This window comes from Canis lupus, chromosome 25 (assembly GCF_003254725.2).
Source record: "Canis lupus dingo isolate Sandy chromosome 25, ASM325472v2, whole genome shotgun sequence".
Lineage (NCBI taxonomy): Eukaryota > Metazoa > Chordata > Mammalia > Carnivora > Canidae > Canis > Canis lupus.
In genome coordinates, this window is record NC_064267.1 from 25,128,337 (window position 1) to 25,152,305 (window position 23,969).

At 32.9% G+C, this 23,969-nt stretch overlaps 1 protein-coding gene across 7 annotated transcripts in view; it reads right to left on the reverse strand.

Moving 5' to 3' along the window:
* The window catches only part of GLRA3 (glycine receptor alpha 3), a 207,616-nt gene that overhangs the window by 14,078 nt on the left and 169,569 nt on the right, over positions 1-23,969 (reverse strand). For 4 of the 7 annotated variants that reach the window (XM_035720839.2, XM_035720844.2, XM_035720848.2 and 1 more), the window contains one exon: positions 18,120-18,885. In XM_035720839.2, coding sequence (XP_035576732.1) covers positions 18,607-18,885 — 279 coding nt within the window. In that variant the 3' untranslated portion in view covers positions 18,120-18,606. Of the gene's footprint in view, positions 1-18,113; positions 18,886-23,969 lie in introns of those variants that run through there. The other 3 variants (XM_049101298.1, XM_049101299.1, XM_025462876.3) reach the window with 3 other exon arrangements.

Sequence of the window (23,969 nt, forward strand, 5' to 3'; positions counted from 1 at the left end):
AGGGGTGGTGGCAAGGGAGGTGGGTGGGAGGTTGGGGTGACTGGGTGACGGACACTGAGGGGGCCACCTGACGGGATGCACTTGGTGTTTTGCTATATGTTGGCAAATTGAACTCCAATAAAAAATATATGAAAAAATGAAAAAAAAAGAATGTGTTTTTCTTAGAGGAAAATATGTGATATGATACATGAGTTAATTAACTTGATTGTGGGAATCATTTCACAATGAAATGATTATATCAAATCAGCACATTGTACACACCACATTGTACCCCTTTTTTTTTTTTTTTTTTTTTTGCTGCTGTGGGCCTTTATTCACATTATATACTTTACTTTTTTTTTTTAAGATTTCATTTATCTGTTCATGAGAGACACACACACAGAGAGGCAGAGACATGTGCAGAGAGAGAAGCAGGCTCCGTGTAAGGAGCCCGGTGTGGGACTCGATCCTGGGACTCCAGGATCATGCCCTGAGTCAAAGACAGATGCTCAACCACTGAGCTACCCAGGCACCTCCACATTATATACTTTAAATGTTAAATATATCTCTAAGACAAGAAGAAAAATGAAAGGCTTAGAAAACTGCAGTTGGAGAAGAGAGCATTGGCAAAGTACAGATACATGGCTAGGAAACAGCTTAGTAAGAAGGAGTATGAAGGCAAGAGGAAGATTTTGGGGGAATTTCTCCATGCCTCTAAAATGCCATCTTAGCTTTTGGAACATAGACATCTTTTCTCATGTTAGAACCTCTCTGCTCAAATAAGAAAGGTCCAGGGCACAATAAAAACAAACCAAAACAAAACCAAAAAATGTGTTTTCTTGTGCCAATCATTGTGCTAAAGAGTTATCAACTGAAAACACTTTAATAAGCTATAATTGAAGTAGTTGGAGAAAAAACTTGAACTTCAGATATATCCCAGCAATGATAGTGGTGGTAGTTTTGAGTTATAATGACCTGTTTTAATAAATTAAAGATATGATGTTTTGTAAAGTAATTTATGGGCATGTGCAAAATAAAATAGATGTGCTATATTTAAATAGCCATGGGAGGAGTTGTAATAGATGAATATATGCCCTAGTGGGACCTAGTTTGTGTTCAATGTCTACAGAAATACAACCCCTCATACTGCAACTGGCTTTGTTTCAAGGATCTTCATATGTACAAGAATGGATTGGCAAAAGGACAGGCAGCCCTTGACATCTAAAGCTCTTTCCATATTTTTTTACCCAGTCCCATTGTGTTTTGGTGGCATGACTGGTGAATAAAGGGATAAGTCCTTCTGCATCCCTCCTACAATTACTCCTGCTGGATGAGCTATTCATAAACTATTCCTTTGCATATAAGTGGTCGCATCTCACCGATAACATTATTATTTAATATACCTGTGGGTTTTCCTTCTTTCCCAAATGAAAACATAACATTTTATGAATTTGCTTGGATAGGACAAGTAAACGTTTTTACTGTTTACATAGTCCCTTTCTTGGAAACCTCTAAATGAGTGCTCTTCTACCAGTCTTCTTGATAGTTTCTCACACAGATTGCATGCCATACCGATACTAGCTCTGTACTAGATGATTCTCTTATCTTATCACAGCTCATGAAACCAGTATTGGTTGCCTAAACCAAATCAGGACCACTTATAAAGTGGCTAACAGAGTAAGAGGTAACCTAAATGTAAAAGTCTCTCCAATAGAAGCAGACTATAGTGGCTGAACCTATTAAATTCTTGCTTTGGAGGGTTGACTAGAGGACTCATGGGGAGATTAGCAGTTGGTAATGGGAGTCGGAGCTGAAAGACAGTAGGAAATGACAAGTCCAGAGAAGTCATTATACTTAGAAAAAGCTAGGGAAGACTCAGGTGTTATTCATAGGAGCAGTTGGAAGTAAAGACACAACATGTTTGAGGCCGGCAGCCATGAAACCATGAGCCGTGGTGCATAGGAAGAAGTATATGCCTGCTGCGAGCATATGACCAAATAGTTAGTTATTGCTAGTGTTTTGGCATATACTGTGAATAACTTTCCAATGTCTATAAATATTGGCTTTGTGATGTTATTCATTCCACAAATACTTATCAAGTGTCTATGTACCAAGTGAATATTCTAAGTGGGGGATTCATTAATGAACAGGAGAGCTCTCATCGTGTGGAGTTTATATTCCAGTGCCCAAGATTATTTTCATAATTTTCTCTATCTCTTTATAATAAACCTGTATTACCTAAATTAATACAAGTGTTCCTTTGTTCCTTGCAGCCTGAAGAAGTCTAATAAAAATGCTGTTCCTATATCTTTCTGCAGGCATTATATATATATATATATATATATATATATATAATTTATGAATTTAAATATCAATTCATTAAATTTTCACAATTCTAGAATTTTACAGAAGATGGAATGAAGGCAAAAAAAAAAAGACAAAAAACAATTTGCCTAAGTAGATGGTGCTGTTAGTAGCATCTACTACTAGTAGATGGTGCAATGAAGTTTTTAAGTCAGGTAGCCTGGTTTCAATGTTCATGTTCTTCATCACTTTTATATGCTGCCTTTTAAATACTTGTAGAATTCCCTTTGTGTTCTGTGGAGTTACATTTATATGGATATGATTCTTCTAATCTAGGACTCCTCTTGCATCTCCTAATTAATTGTATTTTTCTTAAGGACAGAGTTTCTATTCAATGTTTAATACATATCATTACAAGGATCTATGGCGAAGGGACTATAAATATTATGGATGATGAAGTGATAATGCTATTGGTTATGTTGGTCACCACTTATATCAGAAAACAATCATTGTTCTTCCTTGAAATCTTCCCAGAATCATCAATCATGAGTAAAGCACATATTATCACATACAGTAACATCATAGTGAATCACGGTGATTCTCAGAGGGATGTGTATATTAACATATCGCTTATATATATATAAGGTCTGAGTCACAGGGGTGACCTCACTTAACATAACTAGCCTCCAGGTACTATGGTAATTCTTCTGAAAGGTGACTTATGTTGTTTGTTATATAACATCAGTGGGAAAGCTTTCCATATTATACTTGCCTCTGTTACATGGTAAATCTGCATTGGTTTAGGGACTTTTTTTTTTTTTTTGCATTTTCTTTAGGTTATTTTATTATGTGGAATTGTGTGATATAGTTGAAAATGGTAGATACTTAAAATCCATTCACAGCATCCAGTTGACCTTACTCTGGTTTCCTCAATTTATTAATAGTGGTAGATACCAAGCACAAAGTATTATATTCACACTAAATTACTTACACACATATATTGAATATGACCTATCTCCTGATTTTTGTTTCAACATATTGAATTTTGATGTAATTCATAAAGATCTCCAAATCTACCACAGATGTTTTTTATATTTACCAAATAGCACCATCGGAGCAGCTTGTTAAAATTCACAGTTGAACATACTTCATTGAAATTCCCTAGTGCAAAAGGATCAAAATGTTCAAGATGCTGCAGGTGGCTTTCAAATTTATTCCCTGAGGTATGAATCTGTTACCAAGGAAACATTTTGCAAATGTTAGTAAAGCTCTCACTTATTTTGACTTTTCACACATCCCTGTAGTTTGTGTGTGTGCTGAGCCCATTTCACAGAGTGCTGCTGGCATCTACCATCCTCACTATAAATACATTATAGCCCCACAAAGAACTAAGCAGAATTATCTGGGAGAAAATTCTTCTGTTTTTTTTTTTTTTTTTTCCAGTGGGAAAGCAAAAAATAGAGGATAATACTGATTAGAGATGGTTTTACCAACTCAAAAAATCCTGAATGATATGGTTGGAGAGAATTTGGAGAAAACAAAATCAAAAACAAACAAACAAACAAACAAAAACCCTCAGCAAATGTAATGGTCATAGTAATTTTTTAAAAAGATTTTATTTATTCAGAAGAGACACAGAGAGGCAGAAACACAGGCAGAGAGACAAGGCTGCCTGTGGGGAACCCAGTGTGGGACTCAATACCAGGACCCTGGGATCACTTCCTCAGCTGAAGGCAGTTGCTAAAACACTGAACCCCCAGGTGTCCCATAGTTCACAATATTTAAATGAAATCATACTAAATAATCTGGATAATTGTAAATTTGAATGCTGATAATTCTAGGAACAGGATAGATACAAAGTTTGGCTTATAATAATATCATTTTCTGGGACAAATAAAATACCATTTGATATTTTTAAATGATCTTCTTAACCACATTAATTGTTCACTAAAAAAAGTACTAATTACCTTGTGATCCAAATTTTATTCTACTCTCAAATTCTCAACTTCATTGCATGAACAGACATACATTCTGAATATTAGAGGTCTCTGGTGTACTAAATGCATTGTTTTGTCTATTTTGAAAAGGTAATTTAACTCCATCTAATAAAGTCTGATAAAGCAAATTTTTAAGGAAGCTAAGCTATGGGCACACTAACAATCCATTATATGACTCAATTTCTACAATAACCAATATTTGGTAATTTTCTATAATTCAATAATTTATAAAACAACAATGCATTAATTGATCACTTGCCAGGTAAGTGTTTGATGTCAAACTTATAAAACTAACATATATCTTCTACCCTCAAAAATGCATCTAGTTCTAATATTAACATGATGAATGATAGTCATGTGGTATTAGGGATGAATTAGGGAGAACACGTGGGTCTTTTATTGATCCTGATACTTATTACTAAACTTTTAACTCTATCAATAGGGAGATTGTATAAAATATGAATCTTGGTGCATATGAAGAACAGCTTATTCATGATTTCATGCCTGGAGTGATATTTATATGCTTTAAGAAAAGGTCTAGTGACTGAACAGGTCTAGTACTAGGTAGAAGGCTATGACTTTCAGCATTTATAACAAAGGAGAATGCACTTAGTTTTGGCCTTGAGCCCTCTTTTTTCACTCTTGAATTTTTCCCCACAGATGACCAGAGAAAATTAATCTGCCACAGAGGTCATTGAACTACTCTTAGGTCATCTCCAAGGTTTAGGTTGATTTTACATGGACAATTTGCCTCATTTAGTGATGAGACACACTAATGATACACATTGAGTAGAGACTCTGAACTAAATTAATATCCCTTAAATTCTAAAATATGACGATGACATAGGGCAGGTATGAATTTAAAAGTGGTACAAGAAGATAACATATTTATCTTGGAACATTCCAATTAAACTCTACTGGATGTTATTGTAATAGTTTCTAAATTTCCAGAGTCATATAAGAATTATTTTATTCATTGAAAAATCCTTGGGATTTATTTCAACCATGATTATCCCTTGATTTATGTACTTGCTTCTCAGTTTTTAAAAATGTCCACTTAAGAAGAGTTTATAAACTACACAAACATCTTAAGGAAATTTTATTATTAATAAATATCCAGAAACTGAATGTAAACTCATAGTTTCAACATTTATACTCTACATTAAACAAGCAACAAAAATATCATAAATTTATTGAAGAATAAATACACACTTAAAGAACTTAAAGAGATAAGGGTGAATAATGAAGAGCACAGAGGTATCCAAAGAACTTTAAACAGTTTAATTCAAAAAATTTCATGTTAACTTTCTCTAATACATGTTTCTCTGTATTACAATTTTAGCAGATTCAGCATAATTTTCAGGGCTGATGCCAATTCCTGTGTTTTTCAATTATTATGATAGGAGGGATGGATTATTGATGATTTTTCTTCCTAGATTATAATTTTGCCATGCACAAAAAATGTTGGTTCAGAATATATTTTATTTTCCTTTGAATGACATAGGACAGAGATGAATCAAATAATTTTATACAAATGTTTTCAAAATTAGAGATTCAAGCATAAAAGTTTTTAATGTCTAATTAATTAAAATATTCTTTTTTATTATTAAATAGAAATGGAGTAATAGTCCATTGTATATATACACCACATGATAAAGAAGATGTGGGGTGTGTGTATATATGAATATTTCTCAGCCATAAAGAAGAAGGAAATCCTGCCATTCACAATGACATGGATGGAGCTAGAGAGTATTATACTAAGTGAAATAAGTCAGTCAGAGAGAGACAAATACCATATGATTTCACTCACATATAGAATTTAAGAAACAAGACAAAGTAGCAAAGAAAAGAAAAAAAGAGGGGGAGAGAGAGAGAGAGAGACAAACCAAGAAACAGGTTCTTAACGATAGAGAGCAAACTGATGGTCTCCAGAGGGGAGGTTGGTGGGTAGATGGGTGAAATAGGTGATGGGGATTAAGGAGGCTACTTGTGATGAGCACCAGGTGTCATCTGGAATTGTTGAATCACTATATTGTACACTTAACACTGATATAACACTGTATGTTAACTAACTGGAATTTAAATAAAAAAACAAAACAAAAAAGAATATTGTTTATTCCTTTAGCTTCAAAATTATTCAATTTTTATGTGATTGGGAATTTGTGAATTTATGCAAATGACATCATTGAGGTGAATTTATTCAGTTGACTAAAAAAGCTAGAAAATGATAATGTTAAGAAATATCTGAAAGTAGCAATTTGAGTTCTCTTACCATGCTATAGCTGAGTGATTATGATATTGTGGTTGTAAATAAATATTATAATATCACAGTGTTCAGATTATCCCAATGCTGGCTAGTGTTATTTCATTTTAAAAATCCCAAATTTTGTTTCGTGGAATATACATAATTTCTTAAATTTGATGAAAAACATGGTGCTAATTTGAAGCTGTTCTGTCTCTGAATAGAAGTTGTCAAGTTTATTAAATTTGAATTAATTGGAAATTCTGTGGCTTTGTAGCGAGATAAGGCACTAATTAGACCCCTACATTTAATTTGGAAACATGTATGTGTTTTGGCCTTGGAGAAGAGAAACAAGAAAGGAGATAACAAAAAAAGTAATATGATAGAAAATAGAGCGAGAGAGAGAAAAAGAGAGAGAGAGAGACAGGAAGAAAGAGAGTGGTGTGGAGAGAAAAAGCACTGATAGCATTCCTTATTTTTTAATTCTATTTTTTTTAGCATGTTATTGTGATTGTGTACTAGTACGTTGCCTGAAGAGGACATTTAAACAAGGTTTACAATGTTGTGTGTTTCCATTCCTGGATATTTTGTGTACTGAATTTTTTTTTCGTATTAAAGATTTTGATGAACTCTTTAAAAAATAAATAGAAATTGAAATTAAAATGAAATAGCCATATACTGAAAGACAGAAAGAATAGTAAAAGGAAACATCTGAGGCAACAAACTTTGCTGTCATGGTTTAAATAACACAATTAACAGAATTGCTACTTTGAAGGTAGAGATTTTAAACCATATGTTGAAATAGGCAAACTATAGGGTACAATTGAACTTGGTCATCCTGACAACATATTTTAATTTCCCATGGATTATTTTCCCTTAAATATTTGACGTGCTGGGGCCATGTCTTCTACAGTATTATTGGCCAGTTAACTCAGTCAAGAAATTAAGCTTAGTTATTTCATTGTTTTAAGATGGAGGACTTTTATGTGCTCAGAAGAAAGAGACACTAAGTAAGAACGTTTCTTATCTCTTCTCCTTTCCTTTCATGAAAAGTTGTCTCTACATCTTGCCTTCCCAGCCTTTGACATCCATTTAGGTGGGGAAGAGTATGTTGACATAAAATGAAGCACAGGGAGGAGGAACATGAACTTAGTGTTAGGAGGTAAATAGTGATGAGAATCCCTGGATGTTTTCTTGACTTCAAAATTAATACCTATCCTCTGTAGTGGCGACCCTATATTTATACTTTTTATATTAGCTCAAAGAAGGACTGCATGATTCCCAGTGATGGCTAAACATTTCCAACAAAAACCCTTCATGAAATTGGAATGGAATTGGAAAACAAAATGGTACCTGTAGCAGATTTTCTTCTAGAATATCAAAATTTCTTTTCTATTTCTGCTTCATATTTTACAATCATTTTCATTTTAGATTTATTTCATCATATAGGTTTCTTGAAATGTTATAGTAAAGTTGTCAATCTAGGAAGACACTAATGTTTTGCTTGTAGCTTCTGATCACAGCAATCTAGGGCCCTCTTACCTTAGCTTAAAGATCAAGAACAAGGATCACCTGGGATGGTAGTAGTAGCTCTGGCTTCGATAGTTACTAGCTCTACAATACCAGAGCTTCAATAGTAGTAGCTCTGACTTCAATAGTGGTGTTGGCTTCCATAGTTCAACAGTGACATTAAGCACAATTGCCTTATATTTTTAGGCTCCATTTTATCACTGGTATAATAATGGTTAGGAGGAGGTTATCCTTCAAAACCCTATTTAAAGATGTTAAACAGAAGAATTACACTGACTTGTATAATTTCTTAAAACTGTAATATACTTCTTATGCCTAAATATTGCCCTCAATCATTAGTGAAATCAGCCTTATCATTTTAAATGACATTTGAAATATTCTGACCAATGAGAGGGAGCCATCTTGTGGTTTAGGCCCAGAGTGGCTTACATTTATTAGAAAAGAATGTATAATCTGTGAAAATATAATAGCCTTAGATACCTTATGAATGTGATCTAAAATTTTAACTTATAGGTAATTGAAAAAACTCCAATTATGAGTATGAATAATGGTTCTTTAGGCAATTTGAGGGATTTGCTGGAAACTAAGGGTATGTAGCGTATAGCATATTACTGCTTGTGATTTATTTTGTGAAAATCTTTCAGTATGTACTGAGTTAGTAGTTAAAATGCTTACTGAAGGTACCAAAGGGATTTGTGCCGTCTCACTTAGGAAATAACAGAATAATTATATTAAAATAGATAATTGTATATTACTTTTTATATTTTGTAATTATATTTCTGAGTCATAAGATCTAACTTTTTAATAATTTAGGGATTTAAACATGCTAATAATGGCATATGAGCTCATCAGACTTTGTTGCTTAAGAATGTAAAATATAACACATACTAAAATGTATGCACGTTTAACATAAAAATACCAATGTAACAGTCCATGAAAATATGCTCACAATGTTAAATGCTATCACATTAATATTACTTTTTAAAGTTTTAGAAAATAAATTACATTTTCTATTAGGTAAATAAGTCATATGAACACAGCATCTCTAGATGTATTTCTTTATGATATAAAGTAACATCTTTTTTCATTAGTTAACTTTCACAGACAATATGGAAACATGATCTCGAACATAACCAATTCAGTTGGGTTCTGATTATAGAGATTCAAATTAGATTATAAAGAATATACAATCCTTTTCTCATTATTTTTTTTTCATTCAAAAAGGCATAAAGACAAATAGCTGGAACTGGAAAAAATATTTTAATTTGCTATATGCAACATTTGAATCTAAACTCCATAATTTTATACAAGAATGAGTCTTATTTAGAGATTATTGATTACCTAGAAATAGTATAAACTATATATGAAATAAGCCTCTTGTCCATGACACATGGTTCCTGCAGATGTTATTTCCTTCCTTGCTTTGCTCCTGAACTTGGAAGAAGCTTTCCTGTTTGCCACCCCTTGAGATTTTCATGGCCTAATCAGTAAAGACTCAAAAAGATCTGCTGATGATGATTAGGAGAACAAAGGGACCAGCCAGAGATAACAGCTTCCAGTCAACCATGTGCCCCAGTGAATTTTTTAGAGCAGTCCACTGTTGCGTAAAGAACATCTACTAAGGTAACTTAATAAGACAACACATGGACTCAAAAATTAGGAAACAGAAAAGCAAAGTATCTGCTATTTAGTATACTATCGTTCAGTAATGATGGCTCCATTTCTGTTTAAGACTTCCGAGGACGGGTAATTAAAAATGTAACTGTACAAAATTACAAAAAATATATTTAGAAAATAAGCTTCTCAAAGAAGAAAGCCACAGTCAGCAAGAATAAATTGTGATGAAATACCTGGAGAAAAACAACCAATTTAGTGGTATCGAAAATGGTAGATATAATGAGAATAATGAAAATATTTTAAAACGTGGTAGTACACATTGGTTTTTTAAAAAATCAGTTTACCGATAAACTATAGTCACACTATGCTTATTCATGTTCATTTTGTTGAGCATCTATCACTTGTACTTACAGAGGTCATTGCCTTGATTCTATGGAAGCATTTCAGTAAAAAATCTGCTAACGTTATATGACTATTCAAGAACAACTCAAGTGTGTAGTGAAGGTCAACCCATCAAGGAAAATCATAATATCAATTGAGCAAGGACTTTTCAATCTATCAATGTTCCTCAACCTTGTGCAGCTAATAAATATATGAGATTCTATAAAATACAGTTACATATAAATTATAGGTGCTCCAAAAATGAGACTAGTTATAAACTAGTTATAAACCATACTGCAATATTTTCTTGGATTTTTTTATACATTAATTTTCCTCATTTCTTTACTATCATATTATCACTAAATTTCAGTCTTCTATGTAGAGGAAAAAATTTCTGGATTAAAAAAAGAAAAACAAAACACCAATGTTCTATTCTGAAATGGTCCTTTTGGAGTAGTGAGGTATAAGTGGTTTATTCAATAAACATATTTAGAGGAAAAGGCTTTCAAATAAACAAAAGTTATAAATATGGTAATGTCAAATCATTTTTCTAGATAGTAACACATCTCTCTATTCTGAGTAGAAAAGCTCCATTCACCGTTACCTTTATCATATTTTTCCTGTAATGGAAGGCATATATTAAAGCTTCACTGAATGATATATCACTGGGCTTGTGACCTAGATGTGATAGTTTCATTCAGAACAGGAATCTAGTATGACTTTTATCAGGAAGACAACGTGACCCTTTGATAAAATTTGATCTTCATAAAAATGGAACAAAAGAGGTATCCACATTCTTGAAAAGTGTTAACTTTTATTGTTTTTGATCAAATTATCTACAGTTACATGATAAATACCACACACCGTACATGAGTTAATGACTCTGACTAAAGAATTTTAGTTGCAAAATTGAACTAAAGACAGTATCATGAGAAACAAGTTGATAAAATCATGCATACATTTTTAAATATATTTTCAGCATAATTTTCTGAAAAAAATATGACATCATCTGGACAGGAAGACAGACAGACATCAGACCTAGGAAGACATGTTTTGAATCTACAGAAAAATAGTTAACACCATAAAATAGCAATACTGTTTTTTTTTGGTAGTCTTTTAAACATGTTGGCTCACTAATAATAAAGTCACTGTATGTGATATTAAGATGGCACATTGAAAATATATGGCACATTTTCTTTTTCTTTTGTTTTCCACAGCATATTCTATAATATTCATAAAATGGTGGGCTACTTCACTCTATTCCCCCCAGTATTATCATCTGTCATACTCTAAAATATAAATTTAAGGAATTAAGGAATGACTATTGCATAATTCATAGAGATGAAAGTGAAGGAGTGCAAAATTATTTAAGCATGTTTAAACGCAGTCTTATATCTGAATCGTTTTCTGGCCTTTAACCCACAACTCCTTTCTCTTTGTTCACATTAACAAGCCAGGCTGGATAATGTGTGTGCTAGTGGGGCTGCCTGAAGGCACCATCACAAAAGCTGCCTCAAGAGAAAAATCAACTATTGAAATGAAACAACTTAATCCATTATATTTTTATTATAGCTTTACACTAAAAATATGATTTACATTTGGCTGATAGTTTTTTTAAATTCAGGTCATTTTGGAGAGTTTTATGTAATATCTTTGTATGATGAAATATATTTTTAGGGACTTAATAGGATTGCTGTGTTCAGTGAGATGTTTACAGTTGCTGCAAATAATTTCCATAGAAATTTGGGTCAATTTCTACTTATCTATATAGACATTAACTTTAACTTTATATTTCATTATGTTATAAACCTGAAAATGTCTCATCATTGTTTAATAAATAGTGTTTATAAATGGCTTAAAAAAGAATAAAGCCAGTTATAAGGGGTTGAGAAAATGGTACTGACTGAGCCTAAATGTAGACAAAAGATATGAAAAAATAAACGAATCCCTGTCTCTAGGGAATGGAGTAGACTTATTTGCAATTTACAAAGTAAAGTCATTTCTTAACAAATATAAGCTTTCTTTTATCATTTAGATCTATGTCACAATGGGACAGGCTGCTTTCAGAGTAATGAGCTACGTGTTACTGAAGAATTTTGGAAGAATGTGAATAAATTTGTATCAGGAATGTAATGGTGGGAAGATTCAGACATTGGGAGGGAAGTTGATCTGAAACACTTTACAGGTTTATTTTTTAACTTTAAGGATGTAATTGAGAGTGAAAATGAATTTGAAGAAAGAAAAATTAAAGAAATTTAGATTTAAATCTAGTCTTAGAACAATAGGTTTATGTATGTTCACATCAATTGTTCTCATTTGTGGAACTTTACCAATAATTCAGATTTTCATGTCTTACTCCAAACACACTGAATTCAGCACTTAGAACAATGGCAGGTACATAGAAGTGCTTGACAAATATTTGTTTAGTCAGTGATTGAATTATAATCTTCTGTGTTGAGCCTCAGCCTGTATATATTTTTAAAAATGCATAAGGGAATTTTGATGTACAGAATCAGAGTCTAATCAGAATCATTAGTTTTTTAAAACAGTACACTATCACATCTAAAATTCTCCTTTTATTTTGCTTATGACTGAACCATGAAAAATACTGAGAAAAATGTTTAAGACATTATGAAATCATCCAGCATTACTGATTATTACTAGTTGTCTTTTGGAAAAACGGTTTGACAAATACTTGGTCATTCTTCAAAGATAGTCCAAGTAGTGTTTTAGACTTCTCTTGTTAATAATTGGAGAAAATTTTAACCCATATAGCTTTATTCATGTTCTGCTGAGGCAAAGTATTATGCTTCCATCTTTAAGAGATGGACAAATCAAATGACTGCACTGCTCATAATTCCCACCAAGAATCATTTATATTGAAAACATATCACAAAATTATTAACCTTTGTCCAAAAATGTTGACTTCCTTTGCATTTCTAATTCAAAGGAATTTATTCCACTGACAATCTATAAGAGTGTGTGTATATATATGCTTATATATGAATGCATTTGTGCATAAGAGATGGAAAATGAAAGAAATGAAGGCAGCGTTAACATGGAAAGTGTCAAAGAAAAAGAATGAGTAAGAGGATCTTTGCTACTAGCTCAAGATTTCTCTTTCATCTGGTCTAATTTCTGAGAGATGCTTCTTCAGAATATTTTCCCGGCCCTTGTTATTTTCAAGTTCTAGGGAGTTATATTTTATGCACAGGCCTAAGCATCTTTATAATGGAAAAAATAAGCATCACTTTGCTTTTTTTTAAGTAAGTAGAATAGCAGCCCTCTCCCTTTGGAAGTTCACTTCTAATATCAGTATATTTCTAAAGAGGAATAGGGGCTGGGATAAGAGTTTAATTTTAAAGTTAATTATATCAATACAACTCATAGTGTACACTGTTTATTAATGAAGAGTTTATATAGCAATGAGAAAATGGGACTGCTATATTTTACCACTCCCTGGTATACCTGAACAAGAAAATGAAAGCCAATGTATCTGCTGAGGAAGACATCTCTTAGAAAGGATTAAAAGTGCAACTGGTATAATGGATATTTCATTCAATCAATAGGGATCCTGTGTGTCCATGTATGTTGTACTTTTTAAAATATTGTGTTAAAAATCACCAGATTGTCTTGTTAGCCAAGCAGTAATTCTTCTTTCAGCATCTCTTTAAAATCTCAAAGTGAATGAATTGATACACTTTGAGGCCTAAGTATGTCATGGAAACTAGAGTTGACTGTGTGCTTAAAGATTATTTGATGATTATAGAGATGGATATGATTATTCCTACACTGCTCAGAATGGCATTGTGACCCAAAACAGAGAATGCAGTCAGGACTTATGAAGGCATTGTGGAGAGCAAGACTTGGTTATCATTATATTCAAAATTTTAGTCTTTTATAGAATTCTAATCTTCAAGTCAGACCTTTGCATTGCCCATTATTCAGGTAAGTCCAGTTAAATAAAGTGGTCTTGACAAAATTATTTGAAAAACTATACTAGAGAGTCCTTTAATTTTGCTTGAGCAGATAAGGTAATTGGGGTACAGTTTAAAGAGACATTAAAATTTGTCACTTAAAAAAATGTGCAGTCTTTGCAACTAAATTCTTCTCTGTAATGCCCATGAAGCCAGTAAGTTTATAATCTGTCAGAACTGAGTGTACTGTGTCAATACTCTACAATAGCAAGTAACTGTTTAGAAGTCAAGCATTGGCAATAAAATTATCTAGTTCCCAAACTGAATACCTAAATTAACCAAAAACAGTAGTTATCATAATTGTGCTTAATGGGATGCCTGGATAGCTCATTTGGTTAAGCACCTGTCTTCAGTTCAGGTCATGATCCCAGAGTTCAGGCTCCCTGTTCAGTGGGAAGTCTGCTTCTCCCTCTGCCTCTTACCCTGCTCATACTCTCTCTCTCTTTCAAAAATCTTCAAAAAAATCACTGTGCTTAATAGTGAGTGCATTTGAAAGACAAGCTTGCAATTATGAGATACAAAAAAATATTCTCTGAGTCACTAGATAATTTTCGACCAATCTAAGTGAACTAAGATTACTATTAGTTTATAGGCTATTTTCTATTGATTATATTTGCTTTGGCTAGATCATAAAAATGCAAATCTTTGTGGTAGAAACCATATTTATTCTTTTAATTTGTTTTAACCCATCTAATTATTTTATAGCCTTTGCTTTCTCAGTATCAGTGAATACTGATAGACTAAATGTGCTGTATACATGGAATGGCTTGCTTTTTTTTACTAGTTCAGCATCAACTAGGTGAGAAACACAGATCATTTGTGCTGATAAATTTTGAGAGGTTTTGCTATTACCTTTATTACAAAGTATGTGAAATCTGTCTTGGAGTAAGATACATGACCTCAAAGATTGTTAAGGATTGATTGGTTTAAGGACTGTGGCACATTTTCAATCTAAGAGTTTCAGTTTTAGAGTGCTCTAAGCATCTTTATAGTTGTTGTTAGAGACATCTATGAATATCAGCATTGTCAATTTCCTACTTTTAATATGATAATATTTTCTACTTTTAATATTGGCAACTTCCATATTCCCTGGAGTCCATGTCATGGAATGTGAACTTTATACATGAAAAGAAAATTTAACTGCCAATGTAATATTCAATCCTCTGAAGTGACTAGCAGGTTGAGTTATATCATGCTAAGAATAGATGAATAGATGAATAAATATATATATTTAAATGGGATGTATAGTGTGAAATATATACCTGTCTTTCTCTTAAAATCACAGCAATGTCAGTCATACAGAATGCTAACGTAGTTAACAACTTTCTTCTGTTAAATATGTTGGCTTACTTTTTCACATTTTCTTTCTAAAATTTCCATGGTCTTCTGTAAGATCCTGGGAATTCATAAGCCCATTGTATTAATATTTTAGGGATAAATAGATATTTTAAAGCATTTATAGTTCGAAATTAAGGTAAATGTTATTAGAATATATGCATAGAATAAGAGTTAATTATAGAATAAGATAAGTAGTCATACAATCTTTTAAACACAGCAACTGGGAGTTGGTTGGTTCTGCAGGTGAGTAACTGACATGAAGAAAAATGTGGAAAGGTTAGAGATCAAGATCCTTGGCTTTCTTGCTTCTACCTTCTTCTGGAATCTATTTTAAGTAGTAAAAAAAAGTTCTAGATCCCCACAATAGTTAAGCTTCAATTCTAATGTTTGGGGAAGAAAGAAGTATGTCATATACATGCTAAGGTATAGGGTTTCCTAAAAATTCATATGCTATGGAACCATAAATTTCAATGATTGCGATACATAACACTAAGAAAAATTGCAATAAACTGCATACAAAAGTTACAAACTTTCCAATGTGGTCATTTCAAAGCATTTATGTATGTTTTGTATGAATGTCTGTATTAGAATTCCAACTTGCATGTGGGTAATTAGTGATATGTACACATTTGAATTTTCTCACAATGAATAGTTTTTCGTTGGTTTAATGTGCAATATTAGGGTTTGACCTAGGGCTTATTCAAACAACTACTACCTTGAGATGGTAATTGCAATGTAATTTTCCAGTTTTAAACAATCTTCATTGTTCAAGTGTTCATTCAAGGGGATGCATTCCTTTAAACATTTTGGTTTCAGCCATACAAATACTATCATTGTTGCCATATGAATCACAACCATCAGAGTATTTCCTTAGTATAGTAATACAATAATAAACATATATACCTCAGCAAAGTATAATACTTTTAAGGTAGGGATTTTTACCATACCAATGTTCCTGCTGACAAATTGTCTTGTGGCTAGTATTTTTACATTCCAAGTCTCAGGTATAAAAGAGACATTTTTTAACATTCTCAAATATGAAAATGAGAAATATCTGTGAATTTCTTTTGGGGGAATAAGTCCATTACATTTCTGTTTGCTCCTGGCAAGAATTCACTTAATTGAAACAATGATGGAGAACTTTTGAAATAAGATGTGTAAAGTACAGAAAAATGTATTCAAGTATTTCAGAGACATATTGAGACAATATAGTTTATCATAACTTCAAACCACCCAGCTTATCCTCAGGGAACACAAACACACATCTTGCTCTAATTTATCTTTAGTACAAGAATACATTTTCATGGTTTTGATTCATACACACCAAGTGACGTAGACTTTGTCCAACTTTTGGGCTCACAGTCCTCAAAATAAGTAAAGAGTAACAATTTCTTCCATTTGTGACATTTTCATTTAATACTGAACATGATTTTTTTCCCTAGTAGTATTTTAATTTTTTATAAAGGAGAACAGTTTGCTCCTTCACTAGCAAAAAATGCTGACTAATTCTTTTTTCAAAAGTTATTTTTAAAAACTATAATTGGATGGACCAAAATTCAGTAACATTGAGAAACTTTTAACTTTAAATGGCAGTTCTTGCTTTTAGTTCGAGAATGATTAAAGTTCAGAAAATAATACCATATGATTCAAAGACTGGCTTATTTTTTCCTCTTAAATCTGAGTTGTTTTCTTAATGTTTAAACCTTTCTCTGTCAATCATTTGGCACATTGAGTTTCCATTTAGCAAATCTGACCAATAATTAAACTTACTAAAACGCATTCTAGAGCTTTTTAAAAATACAACAATAATGACAAAAATAATGCAAAATTTGCAAAACTGAAAAAGAATCGGAGTCTGGTTTAATTTCACCAAGAACTCTATCATATATTTGTATTTAATCACACTGCATGGAATGAGCCATTGCAGTTAAAATAATTCCATTGGGGTTGCTGATAAATTTTAAGTAAAAATTTTATTTAAAATTATTCACAACCAGTGAATGGCACAGATATTGAAATCACTAATTCAGAAATATAAAAACAATCCATCCTTACTTTATAGAAACGACTTATTTATATAGGTTAGAATTAAAATATTCCCTTGTTACATTGGGAGCTAAGAGTTTGAACCCATATAACTTTGATGGGAAAACTTTTATTAAAAAAATCTTTCATAAATCCAGTTTTGTTTTAATTAAATTCATTTTTATCAAAATGTATATACTATAATCCCATTGAATTTTAAAGTCTCATTCTAAGCTAAAATATAAAAATCGTACTGAACTTTGTTCAGTTATATCAAAACATTAAACATAATTACGTACAGACAATTAAGCAGCTATTAAAAATCTAACAAAACAAGGGTGCTGGCTTGCATTTTGCAGTGTTTGGCAATAATTCAAAATATGCAGCTTTAACACTTATTTAAAAACAATGCTGTTGTTTTCAGTACTTCCATCTTCGTTCGTAGAGATATAAAGTTAACAAAGTAGATTTTGTGTATAATAGGATCTCTTAAACCATTTGTTTTAAATTTCCGAAGAGGGAAATTTTGTATTCTAAACAATTAAATTTAGTTTGTAAATACTAAAATTTTTTAATTTTAATTTTAATTTTTTTGGTAGTACATAAGTTTTAATTCTATAATTTGAATTTTTTGGAATTACATAAGTTTATTCATAGTATTTGTATGTACAATCCTTTATTACTGAGTTTTCTACTGAATTAATTTATTATTTTTCTATTTTGTAGCTACAGCATAAGAAAATATTTTAAAACCTCAAGCTACTGATTTTTAAAATCTTCAACATTTCCACTTTTCTCCATTTATAAAGTTAATTGTGCAAATTTTACTTTTGTAAGATTTAATGTTATTGAACTGAAAACCAAAGATTTTCAAAGTAGTCTTCACATGTACTATTATGTGATATTATATAACAACACAAACACGTTGGCAATAATATTTCCACTTACATGATATACTATGAAAGGACAGATAATCTTAAATTAATAGGAAATAGAATCCTCATAATACATATTTTTGTATTCAGTAAAAGATTCTTAATCTACCTTGTGACTCTGCATAGCAAATCATAGTACCTTCCGATACACCATTTTAATATGATGGTCATCATTTGTATGCCACACACACACACACACACACTCACACACACACACACACACCTATGGCAAAGAAACTTTCTTTTGAATTGATCATTTGCACTTGCATGCCCCTAGAGGCTTAATCTTGTTGCTGATGAATATCCTCATGTCTAAGAATTTTATAGATAACCCAGTAGAAAATATTAAAAATCAAAAAGGCTAATGGGAAACAGGCTCGAGAGATGGTGTCAATCTTCTTGGCTCTGTCGATAAAAACCTTCCTCATTTCATCAGGGCTTTTCGGCATTACCTGGACAGGATGATTTGGGCCCTTTGGGGTCACACCATCTTTTGCTTGCAGACAGGGTCCCATTCCATAGGCTGTGAAGCTGAATCGACTTTCCCTTACCTCATCATCCTAAGAAAAACATGAGAAAATACTTTAGTCATAGAATAGATCATGTATTTCAGAATCATAACTTAAACTTTATCGTGATAAATGTTACCATTATTGTATTGGAAAGGTAACTGAAGCATATAAAGATTGAGTTGCTTTTTTTTTCCCCCATTGAAGTTTTACTGATTTATCCTGCTCTATCATATTAATGTGTCCATTAAGAAATCTGAAGCTCTCAAATAATATGTTTTGTTGGAAAAGCAGAACATTTTGGTATTGTCTACATATTGCTAGAACATCAAAATAAATTCAACGAGAAAAAGAATCTATTGGGATATTTTATATTTTCATAGACTAGGTTTTTTATGTGTTTAAATGTATAAATATATGTTGTCAAAGGGGAAAATATCAAGATCATTGACTGGATTTTTCTTTTTCATAACAGCAAATTTTAATGTTTATTTCCTATGATTTTAATGTTACTTAATTGGAAAATACAGTCTAGCTCAAGAACACTGCCTGGTTTTTGTTATCCTCACTTAATAATACTCTGTTTTACAGTAACCCATTTGAAAGACTATAAGGTAGTCACACATTCTAGTTTACATGCAATTACTTTTCAGGTACACTGATTGAGTTGAAATTATGAATGAAATTCAGCAGGAATTTATTTCAAGTTAAAGAAAATTGTTTAACCTATTATGTTCTGAAAAGGTATTGTTACTTTTCTCTTAAAAGTTGTAAATTAAAGAATCCTCCAGATATGCATTATATGTACATGAAAAGAAAACCAAAATTTAAAAGAAAAATCATTTAATAAAAATATGATAAATGAAATGTGCTCATTATAGGAAAATATGGTATTTAGAAATTTATGAAATTCATTAATGAGCAATTTAATTTAATGCACTTATTTAGAATGTAACAGTAGATGATTGCCAATTAATTGGATTTTTTTGTTCCTAAAACTGAGAGTTTAAAAGATGACATTTTATAAAGTTGTTACAGCTCTCCTTTATGTAAGTATTTTTAATGGTAATATAGGAGACAAAAGGAATTGACTCAAACTCTTGAAAAATAATTCTGGGTCTGTGAAAGTAGAGGCTCAATAAACAGTATATTGCAAAATATGAAAATGAGAAATGGAAATTAAAATGGGTTCTAAACATGAAAAGATGATCAAAGTTGATGTAATAATGTGTAAAATAGTTTTTTGGGGGAATTATAGAGTAAGGCAATTTCACATGACACACAAAAACAAATAACTATTGGAAAATACCTTACCTGCATAAGCAATTGAATTTTGAGGAAACAAGTCTGAAATAAAAGCTGATGATCCTAATTACATAACTACTATTGTAATCTTATAAAAGTTAGAAATTGATTTTTCAGTACTCTTTAATAAGGATGTTGATTTATACTGGCAATTTTTTTATCTACCATGGAAATTTTAAAGCTAAATTATTATTTGCCTTGAATTTTCCATTCTTAGGGAAAAGTGTATATACAAGAAATTAAAGTTTTTATGTAAGTGCTAAAGTAGCATCCTTATGGTTTAGAAAATCATGTTGGTGCTTATATTCCAGAAAGAACGTGTAGTTTGTTTGGATAATTTGTATAATTTTTGTGTGTAAATCAGCTGAATGCTAAAGTACAAAATAATTTCTTAACTTATATAGACCCATGTGTTGAAAAAAATCCGTCTCAAAATGTAAAAAAAGTAATTTCTCAGTGAACATTTACAATGAAGGCTGCTTGTTAGTTGAGGTAATGAATAGATAAATTACAAAAATACTAGAATTTTAGGATTCTAGCTGCTGTGTTTAATAAAGTAGAATCTACTTTGTTTTTCCCTCTGGTTTTACTAAGAAACAATTGACATATATCACTGTGTAAGTGTAAAGTATACAGCATGATGGTTTGATTTACAAATATGGTGAAATGATTATCACAATAGGTTTAGTTAATACCTATCATCTCACATAGATACAAGAAAAAAGGAAAAAAATCTCTTGTGATGAAAACTCTTAGGAACTACTCTCCTCCCAACTTTTCTGTAGATCATGTACCAGTCATAGCTCTAGAGGTCATATACGTTATAGTCCTAGTACTTATCCTATAACTGGACGTTTCTTCGTTTCTTTTTTTTTAACCCCCTACCCCCACTGACTACCTTTCTAACTCTTCTGAAGAACTTATTTTCAAACTTTTGGAGACACATCCCCTCCCCGCCCCCGCCGTTGCTCATCTCAAAAAAATCTTTTTAAGATTTAAGATATTCAGTGATCACCTACACTATTTTCAACTGCATCTTTCCACAGAACTGCGAGTAGAGGGTTAACATCAGGTCCGGGCTGATGAATGGCTGCTGATCCTTTCAGCATCATTTCCTTGAAAACAATAGTTAAGCTAAATGGGGAACGTGGAATTTTCTACATTTACTGCACAGGGGTTGCTGTGTGGGGCCTGAAGGCCTCTGGCCTACGTGACCAGAATGTATACAAGCTTGGTAAGAAATCAAGGCTGTGGCTTTTCTGTGTCAGTGTGATAATATGTGCCTTGACGTTTGTCCCTGGCAGTGCAACTCCTGGCACCTGTGGATGAGGGTAAAAGCAGCTGTGCTCTTCAGCCAATGCCCTGCCTCCTGATGAGATGAAGATGCTGTGTCTGATGTGTCGGCTGTCTCACATGCTCCTGCAGGACTGAGCAAATTTTACAATAGGTTAAAGCCTGTGTCGAGGGTTTGATTGACGATTATAACCCTGAATTTCAGTGGTGGTGACAGAAGTTGGCTGGGCTTTCCAATCGTTTCAGACTCAGTATGGCCCAAAGTTCTGGGAGGAAGTTTGAAGAGAGTGTGATCCTGATTCACCCCTGCGTTTGAGGTAGCTAGAGCGCTGCAGAAAATAACTGGGATAAATCTTACGATTGTAATGTGAATGACACAGAATTCTCCCTGGTTGTGTTGGCAGATGGGTGATTAATGAAATAAAACTGAAGGAGACCGGGGTAACAGAACTGAAGGGAAAGTGGCTCAGAATACAATTAATTTCTTATATCCTATTTAGTTGATTGTCTGTGAAACTGAAACCACTTGGCAGAAAGAGAAATTAGAGCAAGTAAAGCAAGCAGCTTCATGCCTGTTCTTGAAGTCCACTTGGTACTTGGAAGGATGTTGCATGAAAGTCCACTTGTGATGTGGAAGGACATTGCATTTAATCCTGATAGTACTTCTTTGCAACCCCAAGCAAGCAACACTGGAAAAGACTGAGTATCCTGCATCCCTGTCCAATAGAAATGTAATAATGTAGGATGGCTCAGTGGTTGAGCATCCGCCTTTGGCTCAGGGTTCTGGGATCAAGTCCTATATCAGGCTCCCCGGAGAGAGCCTGCTTCTCCCTCTGCCTATGTCTCTGCCTCCCTCTCTGTGTCTCTCATGAATAAATAAATAAAATCTTTAAAAATTTATATATAAAAGAAATCTAATGTGAACCACAGATGAAAGCCACCTGTATAATTCTCAGTTTAAATTTTAGCTACATTTTAACAAGTTAAAAGAAACAAGTGAAGTTAATTTTACTATTATATTTTCTTTTTTAACTTACTATGTCCTAAATATGATTTATACATTAGTCAAAGTAACAATTAAAGAGATATTTTACATCCTAAGTCTTTGAAATCAGTATATATTTTTAATACGTCTCAGTTCACACTCTACGTTTCTAGTGCTCAATAGCCACATGTGGCTTATGTCTACCATTTTGGATAAAGCAATTTTAACAGAAAGAAGCTGGTGCTCTTTACTGTGAAGTACCAGACAATAACTGGGGAATCTATGCCTTCTAGCACCCTTAGGTTAGTGGACATAGGAATGAAAAACATGAAAACAATGTTGTCTGTGAATGCTAACTTCTAATTTGCTGCAGTTCCTGGCAGGCATGTAATCAGTGACACTTTTGGAGTGGGGAAGGCCTAGGATGGTATGAATCTGCGCTGAGGAACCAGCTGCCTGCTTCTCTCACTGCTGTGAAATTGAACAGCCCTTTGGAAGAAGTAGCTATGTTAAGGGTAGTAGCAAACTTGGGCTGGCCACATGATCAATAAAAATAAGCCTACCCAAACCACATTCTCTGATTCAACTCTGGTAGACAGGACAATTAGGGGAGTCCCCCAGGGCATGGGTTTCCCATGTGGCTCTCCTTTTGGAAAGGCAGGAGGTTAGATGCGATTCACAGGGACACTTTTATAGTTGCCATGCTGAGTTTCACTGATGGGAAAACTATCTGGGCTATTTAGAAGAAAGATCATGGCCAGAGGTAAATCTATTAGCTCTCTTTAGGTAGCTTTTAAGACACAGAATGAATATTAACAGGAGTCCTATGAAAGATTTCCTGGCACATTATTGCCAGCTGAGAGGAAGGAAATCTTGCAGTTCCGGCAGCTGCTTCCCTTAAGGAACCCTGTTAAATCTGCTGCTTTCATCTCAGAAGTTAAATCAATGATGCTGATAGGGAATGGAAACAAAAGGCACTGATATGGACTGCTGAATTTACTCTATCCATTAAGGCATTTGAAACAAAGAAGACTGGCTTGAAGGCCAGGCTCTCCTTGCCCAGTCCTGAATTTGGTATCAGTGGATGGTACCTCCTTCGGCTCAATGCATATTTGGAAAGGACGTGACACATGATGAAGTATCTTGTCCTTTCTGGATTGAACTTGATCTTGGCTGTCATTTCTTAGCCTAGTTGTAATTGGATGGATGTACTAAAACAAGAAGCCCTAAGAATGGCCTAAACCTTCCTCTATGGGAACTATCAAACAGTACAAGACCCCAGGAAGGTAAATGAAACTCTTAGTTCTGATTAAGAATATAGTGGAAGCAGGGGTGCTAGTCCTTCATTAATTTTCTGTAGACTAGTTCTATCTGGCCTGTGATAATGCCAAATGGGGCCTTCAGTCTGATCGCTGACCACCTGGGGTCACTAAAGAAGTCACCGACCAGCTTCTACCGTGATAAATGGTAAAACCCAAAGAGTTTCAAGAGAAAGGAGGTTGGTATGCCGTTTTTGTTTTGTTGTTGTTGTTGTTGTTTGTTTGATTTTTTA